The sequence below is a fragment of the Taurulus bubalis genome (genome assembly GCF_910589615.1).
Source record: "Taurulus bubalis genome assembly, chromosome: 1".
NCBI lineage: Eukaryota > Metazoa > Chordata > Actinopteri > Perciformes > Cottidae > Taurulus > Taurulus bubalis.
The window spans coordinates 29,395,626-29,406,904 of NC_136589.1; the positions used below are offsets into that span (position 1 = coordinate 29,395,626).

At 40.8% G+C, this 11,279-nt stretch overlaps 2 protein-coding genes across 3 annotated transcripts; one reads left to right on the plus strand and one right to left on the minus strand.

Moving 5' to 3' along the window:
• Positions 1–422: 422 nt before the first annotated feature.
• On the minus strand, positions 423–4,747 carry LOC306736178 (UAP56-interacting factor-like). Of its 2 annotated transcripts, none has more exons than XM_079217784.1 (10): positions 4,704–4,747; positions 3,941–4,186; positions 3,619–3,759; positions 3,347–3,510; positions 2,275–2,423; positions 1,904–1,976; positions 1,694–1,755; positions 1,429–1,503; positions 1,102–1,228; positions 423–948 (listed from the first exon to the last, which is right to left on the minus strand). In XM_079217784.1, the coding sequence occupies exons 2-10, from the start codon at positions 4,011–4,013 to the stop codon at positions 847–849; spliced, it is 966 nt and encodes a 321-aa protein (XP_079073910.1). In that variant the 5' UTR covers positions 4,014–4,186; positions 4,704–4,747; the 3' UTR covers positions 423–846. The 2 variants fall into 2 exon arrangements, with proteins under 2 accessions (XP_079073910.1, XP_079073909.1); XM_079217783.1 differs by having other exon boundaries at positions 3,347–3,513.
• On the plus strand, positions 4,279–9,444 carry cpdp (CPD photolyase). The gene is made up of 10 exons (XM_079217772.1): positions 4,279–4,404; positions 4,656–4,972; positions 5,064–5,212; positions 5,910–6,092; positions 6,327–6,485; positions 7,036–7,234; positions 8,056–8,208; positions 8,332–8,453; positions 8,548–8,707; positions 8,792–9,444. The coding sequence occupies exons 1-10, from the start codon at positions 4,382–4,384 to the stop codon at positions 8,938–8,940; spliced, it is 1,614 nt and encodes a 537-aa protein (XP_079073898.1). The 5' UTR covers positions 4,279–4,381; the 3' UTR covers positions 8,941–9,444.
• The last annotated feature ends 1,835 nt before the right edge of the window (positions 9,445–11,279 follow it).

An 11,279-nucleotide genomic window follows, 5' to 3' on the forward strand; every position in this document is an offset into this window, starting at 1 on the left:
CCATGTTTTGTTCCTTAAATGGTGTTTGAATTTCATATGCCAATAGTTTTGTTACATTGCAAATTTTAATGTATTTAAATAAAAGCAATATTCAGATTCCAAAACATCAAGTTTCTTGTTAAAAAGTTCCATTTATGAAATACATTTTACAAAGTTTTAAGAGCATTTCAAGCATTTAACGTTCACTGGAAAGTACCAGTAGTATGAGCCAACTTTATGTATAAACCCAACAACCTAGACCAGCTACACTACAGATGCATTGCTGAACTTTCTGGATACTTGTAAGTGCTTCTCAAAGAAATAGAAGGCAGGTGGTTGGTTTATGTTCGACAGCCAGATGGCACTGTTGGACTACAGGAGAGGGTGGAGCTTGTGTGTCAGTGTGCTAAAAACTGAAGCTTCAAAGTTTACCATATCTTTTAAACAAAACTCATTTATTGAAGAAACATTACAAAACAATTCTAGAGGTTTAGAACATACGTGCCACCCCAACAAATGCATAGCGGTCCTCTCAAAAGAAATACTTGCACGCATTCTTTATGATGCGTCAACAGTTCCAAGTCCAAGGGGGAGGGGGGGCTGGGGGGGAGAGAAGCTCCCTCGTTCCCGGTATAGGGCATCCACAATGCAAACAGTGGAGTACAATAACATGGAAAATGAATGGAGACTTACAACAAAGTCTTCCATTGACACACTTCTCACAGTTGTACTGGTGTCCCACCGTTATCCTCCCTCCCTTAAGTAAAGTCAGTCAGGAGGTCAGCACATCCCATCCGGAAGTTGGGGATCACTGCGTCTGCAGGACAAACCGGCTTCTGAATATGTACTCCTCCGGCTCTTTGCCGGCTAACCAACGGTAACAAATCGGCTGCCTTTGCCGCTCTGTGCTGTGGTGGTGCGCTGATCTTTAAGGATGCGGAATCTCTCATTCAGGGTGATTGCTGTTTGCTGGAGAAAGAAAAGTACACCAGAGAGTCGTTAGAAACACTTTGAGCAATCTTTTTGAGACAATGTGGGGACCAACACTATGCCAGTGTATAGGCCAAGGGTCCTATGCCAGTCTATTAAAAGTAAACAGAAATATAAGTAGCATTTTCTCACCGGTTTCCCAACACTGTTGATTTCAAATTGCAGAGGCACTCCTTTTGGTATTTTCTTCTCTACTATCTCCATCTTAACCGGCACAGCGACAGCAGCTGGGGGATGCAGGGTCCAAGCAGAGGGAAGCCTACGAAGAAGTCAGTCACTTTTATTTGGCGTAGAAGTTATAACCAACATGCATATTTCCAAATTTCCTTGTGTGTGTTTAATACAATACCTACGCTATTATAAATGAATAAATAATAAATGTTTTTAAATAAAAGCTTTTTCTAAATGATGTTAAAAAGTCTAAATGTGCAAAGATTCTGCAGGGATTGTGATATTTACTCAGGCTGAGTCCTGGCTGTGGGGTTGTCAATTGAAACAGTCAAGATGCCATTGCTGGCTGCTGATGTGCGCCACCTGGTGGATAAACACATGATTATTTTGAGTCACACAACACAGACTATAAAATGGCAAACAATGGTCTACTACAAAAGGATAAATATCAGTGTGATTTTTTTCTTCTTCATACATGCCACTGACTGATAAGGTAATTAGGCAATTTAACAAATAGAGAAAAAAATAGACTGTGACATCTAAGAATACTCACTGCCGAGTTCTGACTGGAGGACTTTGACTGGAAAGGTTTGTCTTTTGCACCTGGGCCTGTACCTGGAGCAATGGACAAGAGGAATAAACAAAGTGGTATACTTGCATTTAGATTTAGTCTGGAGATAGATTTAACTTTTAAAATGCACAAATATACAGTAAATGCATTATATTTAACAACTCTCGATGTCACACGTAACCCCTCATGTACCTTGAGTCCTCTGTGAAAAAGAAATGTGGCCTGGCGTGCTTCCCTCCGAGTCTGCTGGACAGGCGGCAGTGGTCTGCAGGAGTGCAACACAAAAACAGTACTGAACATACAGTTGTGCATTTAGTGTACCGTGTGACGCCGTACAGTCAACCACATAAAGTAGCACATTCATTTCTCTACACCTGTTTGGATTCAAACTACTTTTTTTAGATTAAACCTCTTCAAACCGAGTCTTGTGTGTGTGAGATGACATACTCGAGACACCCTGACTTTGGGCCCTTCCACCACAATTCTGTGTGTTCAGATAAAACTACACATTAGCGCAAGTGCACCGTTGTACTGTATACAAGTTTATATGAAGGAGTTCTCACCGTCTTCGCAGCTGAAATAGTCTCCTGACCGATGTTGCATTCTGATTTCTTGGAGGATCCGGCTGCCTGTACGGCCGCCTCTGTACCTCTTGCTTCCTGTACAGGGCTTCAGTGTGTTGATTGAAAGGCTTTGTTTTCTGTCTTGTTTTCTGCAAAACGGAAGTGCAGTGAAGTAGAGATGCAGTAAAACCAAAAGGTTTCTTCACTTTTGAAAAGCTGCACCGCTTCTAAAAATAGACAGCAAGAGCCAACAATGTTTGTTCATGGTACTGTGTAACACAGGTGTAAGAAACCAATCAGAATAGGTCAATCTTTTTAGGTAGAGGATTAGTTAGTTATGCAATTTCCTTTTCCAGAAGTTCTTTTCATATGTTTGAGTCTGCAATAAAACCATATTTAATACAAATTAAACTGTGCTGGATTCATTTAGTACTGCCTGAAAGTGTGATGAGGCTTAATACTTGGGTCAGAGGACAACAGTCACTTTATCATTAAAAGAGAGCAAACTTAAATATTTGTATGCACTTGGAAATATTTAGAATTTAAAAGATAACTTTCATGACAATGAGAAAAAGCAATGAATCTCCAAGTGAGATGACATAACTGAACCAAGTATATAAAACATACCTTTAACATAACAGCTACGGCAGTTCAACGTTTAAATCACATCTGCTGAGATTCTGAGCCCTACTAACCTTGAATAGATAACAATAACAGGATTAAGAGGAGTTTCTGGATCCCACATGGTGACGTTTGTTTAACTTTAAATTTGCTAAAAAATGTGATACGTTTTATACTTTTCATTTCAGCAAGCGAAAGGACTTTCTACTGAACATCCATACTGAAAGACAGACGTTGTAATCACGCTCCAAAATCCTCTTGTACAGACTCCATACCTCATTACAGATACCCCTGTAATGATAGAGTCTGAAAAAATATTCGTTAACGTTAATAAGATCCTAGCATACATGCCACTGATGCCAGCTGTCTACAATGAGGTATCAGACCGATATCCGAGGCTACTATCAGTAATATGTCCCCATCTTGGGCACTACAGTGTGTCCTTCATTACCTGGTTGATTGCTGCTCTGTTAATTGTGCCCAGTCGTTTCAGCAGGGCAGCTGGTCGCCTGGCTGCTAGGCCCGTGATCACCCCTTGACCCCGTCGTCGCCCAGGTGGGGGAGGGACTCTTCTGTTTCTTAATTTAGCTGCTCCTCCTCGGGGCACGCCACCGCCTCCTGGTAAAGATAATATTAGCGACATTACGCATGCACGGAGTTTTTTCGACAGAAAAAAAGGTTACCAATCACGCATACAACAGCCGAGAAAGCGTCTGCACACACCTCTCTGGACGGGTCCAGCTGTTCTTGGTGCTACTCCCTTCCCTTGGTTGAAACCGCCCGTCTTTTTGACTGATCGGCGGGTCACAGTGGCCTGTCTTCTTTTTAACTGTTGCTCTTTTTTGTTCAGCCGAATGATGTCATCTGTTAAATGTATCACATAAGCAATGATAAACAAAAGGCGTCTGTCTGAGTGCTCGCATGTGATATATTTAGGAAGCTAGCATCTGACAGCCACCCGATATGGACGTGCCTCCCACTCGTGAGCAGCTAACGCTAACTAACGTTGACGTTAGTTACGTTTGGTTGCTATCGAGGAACTTACCTAAGGACATGTCGACTTTGTCGGGAACCACTGGTCTTCTCCACCGAGCTGCTGTAGCATCCCCTTTGTTCATAATTTACAGCACGACAAGCCTTAGCCTACACAACTAACTAGATAGTTGGCTGCCGTGCTAACTGTTCGTCCCTTTTAAGGCTAACGTTACGCTACAACAGACCAACGCGCCACACCACCCTCCTGGACGTAAACGGCGCTGCGCATGCCCCGTAGAGACATTCCATCTGCATTCTGGGAAATGTAGTAAAATACAACAAAAACTGTGTTACAAAACATCATATTGGTTGTATAAAGGGAAATACGATGCTCGCCAACGTGTTTCTCACAACTTGACTGCTGAAACGTCGCCCGCCGTTTCCTGCTGCTGGCTAGCTTTGAAATACTCCTGTCAGACTCAGACTCAGTACTTCAAGTTGTATTCATTGTATGTTGCTCTGCGTTTGGAGGAGGTAGGTTAAGTTATTCATAGCACCAGTCATTTGAATGATAGCTTTCTCTAGCCTAGCGTCGTCGTGGTTTTGCTGGCCTTTATCTATTGAATGTGTCTAGTGTTTCTTCATTTATTCTGTCTCCCAACATACGCTTGTTTTCGTTTTTTTGAAGGTTTCTGTCATGTTTTGTTAACGGACACGTGTTACCTCGAGTCTTTACATCATGTTTTACTGTGGTTTACCCTACAGCAAACCTTTCTTGTCCACAGTAATCAGAGATCCACTTCAGTACTCTGCCCCCTGACCAAGTCACTCACCAGTCAAATCATCATGTCAGACAAAAAACGCAAGTCAGCGTCTGCTGCTGCTAAAGGGCCCAGTGCTAAGCAGCAGAAGTTGGCTCCCATGAAGGAGAAGAACACGAGCGCTGGAGGCTGGCTGGAGGACCTTTTGAAGCAGCACAGGACGGAGAACAAGGAGGTGAAATTCAACAAAAAGCGCCTCCGCCTTGTATCTGACACAAAACAGATAAAGCAGGACTCCGAGGGTGTCCTGTACTGGATGTTAAGAGACCACAGAGTACAAGGTAAACGCATGAAACAACAAACAGTAAAGCAACAAGAGGCTTTTACTGGCTTGTATAACATGTTCTGTGTGCGCTTCCCTTCATGTTGTAGATAATTGGGCGCTGGTTCATGCACAGCAGCTTGCTTTGAAGGAGAAGCTTCCACTGCACGTCTGCTTCTGCCTAGTGGTCCCAAAATCCGAACTGTCCACTCTGAGACATTACAGCTTCATGCTGAAAGGTCTGGAAGAAGTTGCAACGGTATTGACTTCATGTTTTTCTTTTTTATGCGAAGAGTATAGCCATAAATTATATTAGTGCTTTAGTCAGTTTGTCTCGATTCACTTGTTTGACAGACAAATCCTACATTATAATGTTATATTGTTATATTAGTACATCAATCAGATGCCACCAATCCCTTGCAGGCTCCACAAAAATGCATTGCTTTAAAAAGAAAAGAAAAGTGAATTAAATGTATAAGATGAAGACAATCTGACATTTGTTATTTTGTTAAATCCTATTACTGATCATTTTATTGACAGCCAATTAAACATCTACATTGTATAATGTGTTAATTGTTAAAGTGGAAAGTAAACTAAAAATGCCAAACATTTCTTCTTTACTACTTTTATTATATTACATGGTCGACCAATACCATCGGTGACATGGCTTTCAATAATTGGGAGAGACATTTTGGACTATAATGGTAATGAGTTAAGTAAAAGATGTTTCATAGAATCATCAATAATAATAATAATAATAAAATAATCTATATTTGCAGCTATTGTGAGGTGAGTACTAAAAAAACGTCAGTTGTTACAAATACTATGGGTGATGCTTGAGGGGGCATTTAAAAGGCACACAAGTCAAATCAATTCTATACATGAGATCCAATTTCTTGGCACTTTTACCCACAACCAGGTCTATTACACTTTGTTGTTCTGCCCAAACCAAACAGGAATGCAAAGCCTTAAACATCCAGTTCCACTTGCTGCATGGATCAGCGGTGGACATTCTCCCTGGCTTCGTCTCTGACCGCGGCCTGGGGGCAGTGGTGACAGACTTCACCCCCCTCAGAGAGCCACTGCAGTGGTTGGAGGGTGTTAAAAATAATCTTCCAAAGGACATTCCCCTCATTCAGGTAAAAACTTTTCCTCAAGAGAGTGTTGATAAGATGCTCTGCATTCTGTATTTTATGCTGACAATTGATTTCTTGTCCTGTTGACAAAGAAATACATATTTACATAAACAATGCAAATGACCTCTCCCACATTTTATGTGTTTTGATTTTGTTGTGCTCTTGAGTTGCTGTCAGTATTTATTTATTTATTTTTATCTGATATACGAGTGAAAGACCTAATTTTCTTTTTTACAGGTTGATGCCCACAATATTGTCCCCTGCTGGGTCGCATCACCTAAGCTTGAGTATGCCGCCAGGACGATCAGAGGGAAAATCACAAAGCTGTTGCCGGAGTTCCTCACAGAGTTTTCTCTCGTAGAGAAACACGCTCACACATCCACAAGAACTGCCAAAGTAAGTGCTGTAGTAACAGTGAAGGGCACATTCAAATTGTTCTAAATAAAAGTGAATATGCTATTGTAAAGAGAAAACAAGCAGTCCTGCATTTATGTTTTAATGTCACATTCATGACTTTTGAATTGGTTAAGACTACAGGATCATATTTTGTCTTTTCTTAAAAATAATCACTGCCTTGGAAGTGTTTCTCAAAAATTAATACTAGCGAAATAAAACTCGGTGAGCTCATTGAAAGGGAGTTTCGATTGCTGCAATAAAGCATTTCCTTTCTCCTCTCCTCTGCACATCATTTATTGATGAGTGAATATAAGCAGTCAAAGTTTAAATTTCCTCTCCGGCACTAGATATTAAAGCTGCAGTGATGTTATTGATCTGCAATTCACTAGTGTGAGCCTCCTGTAACATAAGCACGGTGAAAGGATCACAACTTCACCTCTTTGAAGTTTACAGTTCTACAAAACCAGAGTGTATAATTTAGCTCACCACTGTCAGCTCTGACCGCTGCTGATTTTATTTTTTTCTGTTTTCACCCACCTTCCCCTTACAGCCAGTAGACTGGGACAAAACCCTGACTTCCCTGCAGATTGACCGATCAATAGGAGAGACTGAGTGGGCACAGCCAGGCACCAAGGGAGGGATGGCCATGTTGGAGTCCTTTATTGATGTACGCCTAAAACTGTTTGACACTAAACGCAACGACCCAAACACTGCTGCCCTCAGCCAGCTGTCCCCCTGGATCCGCTTTGGTCAGTAGTACCATGAGAAAAATTGTCGGTGTGAATTAATGCATGTCTTGGAGGGGGAAATGGTTATGACCGTAACAACTTTGGACTTTATGTTGGCTTTACTGTCTGTTTAAAATCTTAGAATCAGTGGTTGACTCACATTCTCATACATTTTTCTGGAGGAAGATAAAGATCACTCAGCCACTGCAATCAGGCTTCAGACCTGGTTATACTACACTCACTGCCACAACCTTCTGGAAGCCTATTGTTGCCGATGGTTTAAAATCAAGTCTCCAAATGCTTGATAGGTGTCCCACAAGGATCAATATAGGTGCCCCTCAAACCTCTGTTTCTAATTTAAAGCTTGCTCTAAACTCCAAAAAGACCAAATCTGTACATTTCACAACAGCTTTCATGATCCTACTCTGATCTGACTCATAATGGATACAACAGATACAGTACTGCATTAGAAGTATTGCATAGCACAACAATTTAAATGATTCTTATACCAGAAGAGAGCTTGTTTCACTTTCTTCTTTTTTTTTATAACAGAAAACTCATTATCCAATTGTTACCGTTTTTATAATTGTCAAGACCGCTATCAAACTCCATTGCAAGTTTTATGAAAAGGTTGGTTGTCACTCAAGGCATCAACATACCCGTGTTTTTTTTTCATGTGCTGAGATGTTATACATCCTTAGTTTAAAGTGAATGACCCTGACATCAGATCACAGTGTAGGTTAATTTTAAAACTTACTCATACCAACTCTTTGACCATCGCCTTTTAATTATGTACCTTTTTTTTCATCCTTCAACCATCTCTTCTTCATACTCCTCATCAGGCCATCTGTCAGCCCAGCGTGTGGCGAAGCAAGTTCAGCACAGTGGGAAGTCTGCAGGTCATTCTGTCGCCTCCTTCATCGAGGAGTTGGTTGTTCGCAGAGAGCTGTCGGACAACTTCTGCTTCTACAACAAGAAATATGACTCTGTGGAGGGTCAGTTTGAATTTCTAAATTGATAGCTTGTAGAGTACGTTTTAAAATGATTCAGCTCCTAAAGTTGTCAGTTATATTTTTTATTTTAAATGTATTATATATGCGTGTGTTTGTGTTGCTCAGGTGCGTATGAGTGGGCTCAGAAGACCTTGAAAGATCATGCCAAAGACAAAAGGGAGTATCTCTACACGCGTGAGCAGCTGGAGAAAGCAAAGACGCATGACAAACTCTGGAACGGTGCTCAGGTGCCATCTTATTCAAATGAACATTGCTCACCAGTCCTTGTTATCGTAAAAACATTGTTTCTTACTGTTGTTTATGTCACATTGTCTCCATTAGTACCAGATGGTCGCTGAGGGGAAGATGCATGGTTTCTTGAGGATGTACTGGGCCAAAAAGATTCTAGAGTGGACATCTTCACCAGAGGAGGCACTCTCAATCGCTCTATACCTAAACGATCGCTATGAGCTGGATGGCCAGGACCCCAACGGCTTTGTCGGTGAGGACAATTCTCAGTGACTGATTAATTGAATATACTTGTCTCACACATTCATGTCTTCTCCACTGTGTCGCCCTCCTGCAGGTTGTATGTGGTCTATTTGTGGCATCCATGACCGGGGTTGGGGAGAGAGAGAAGTTTTCGGAAAGATCCGCTTCATGAACTACAAAGGCTGCCTGCGGAAGTTTGACGTAGCCGGATTTGAGAGAAAATACTGTCCCAAAAACCTTTGAAGCATAAACTGTTTGCAAGGATGCGAATACACTGCTGATAGCCTAAATCTCTGACATCTTTACCTCAGGGAGTGTTTGTACAGCCTTTTTTGCATGCTGTTCTGTTCTTCACTGCTTGTTTTGTCCTAAACATGTTGCTTAAAGGATCTTAATCCCAAATTCATATCTATGATTGAGGGATTGCCTCCACATGGTGCTCAATGTGGGAGCAACAACGGCAACTGTGCTGACGGAGGTAACTGTCTAACATGAGCTGTGCTGCCTACTTATTGAGCAGAAAGAGCTACATCTTTGCTCTGTTTTATGCTACTTTTATATTACTTGTTTGAACCCATTGTTTTTTTTCTATTTAAATTGCTTTTTACACACAAGATGCCATGTTTGATCTTAGTGTTGCAACAACTGATTCCACGATGCATGATGTTCTTTTAAAAGATCTCTGAGGGTTTGACTCCTCTTTCTTAAAAGCCATCTTTTCACACTAAACGCTTTTCTGTTCACTTGTATTACAGTTTCTTAATTCATTTACATCTTTCCAGCTGTAATATATGTGTAAGACCTGAAATTACATTACATACATTTAGCTGACACTTTTATCCAAAGCGACTTACATTTTTGCTCTATACACCGTAGAGACAGCAACGGGGAGCAATTAGGGATTAAGTGTCTTGCTCAGGGACACAACAACATAGACTAGCAGAGCCAGAGCCGGGGCTGGGGTGCAAACCACCAACCCTCTAATTGAAAGACAGGCATGCTAACCACTTAGCCACAGTTGCACTGTGAAATATAGCATATGTTGCCTTTGACATAATTGTTTATTCTCCTCTCAAAATAATGATGATGTAATTAAGCCCAAAAAAGGAAACCCTTCTGCTCATTAACTGTCTGTACCCCCAGTTGTGGATAAAAACTAGCCCCTTCAGCTAACAATGCACTTCACAGTTTCACAAATTACAATATGTAACCTTCTCTATGATACGAGTCCTTTTGTTGTGTTCGTTAATTTCGAGGGACAAAGTTTTACGTTTCCCAAGGTTGTGCTTTCTCCTAATTAGCTAAAACCAGTTGCTATGGTTCCAGGAAATAAGAACATTACAGTGGGATACTATAATGTAATTTACTGGTTTAAGGCCATCAGCAGTTTAATTTGTTCCAAGTTTCTATCAAACTGGGTTTTTGCCTTCTTGTCTAACAATAGCAATGCCCAGCAATATATTCTTGCTAATAATAGAAAACAGTGGGGACATATGAGCTGATAAAGAAGTCCATATTTGATGTTCTTCTGCCACACCTGTAAACAGATGTACAGTATATTTATTTGAACGATTGTTTTATCCAGCACTGACACAATAAGCCTTCTGAAATACCAATATTTCACTTTCACAGAGAACATTACATCAACACTGACTCAAAGAAGTTCTTCCAGCTCTTTTGTTGTGGGACCACTGGCTGTGCTGCTTTATTAAATAAATCATAGCCGAGTGACAAAAAAGTACTTGTAGTCAGCTGTGTAAGAATACATTCACAACTCTTTGTACACTGAGGTTCAAGCTGCCGGCAGGGTTATTACAGCTGATATTTGTCTTGTGAAAAATGTGCAGCCAAATCTCAAGGTTTCCCGACATTATTACAGACCTGCTATTATTCCAGCGGTGCACTTTTACCAATCATGTGGTTTGTGCAGCCTGGAGCTGCTTCTCACTTATAAATTATGTCTCTGGACATTTTATTATGCTCATATTATCACTTCAATAGCACCCTCACAAAGACATTTGTGATAACATACACAACTGTGACAGCTATCATTTTTACCATGTTCACCAAATTAGTTCAGCATTTCATCATGCTATGATTTGCTAATTAGCACAGAGCTGAGACTGATTGGTGTCTTTAGTTTTGTAGGTATTTAGTCAACAATTGCGCTAAAAGGGAAGTAAAGGGATCACTAAAGTTGCCAAATACATAATTTCATCGTAATCTATCCACACATGCTAGAGGAAAAGGATCAACAAAGGATTCCTCTGGGGACCATGACTGAACACAATTTAAAAGTAAATTACATAATAGCTGTTGAAATGTAAAAGTCTTGACCAAAGTGGGACATGTCCCTGTGACCATGTCGCTAGCGTGGATATATACATCAAACAATGAGATATTGGATTATGTGAGCCGTTTCACCCTCTTGAATTTGCAGGTGAATGAGTCATTTCAGTACATTCAGGCTTGTCGGCAACACAAGGAGAATGCAATCACACCAGAATTCCTGTGCCCTGGGGTTTACCTGTCTTTTGTGAAATAGCTTTATGTATGACTTGAGACGAAAGCTAATCTCACCC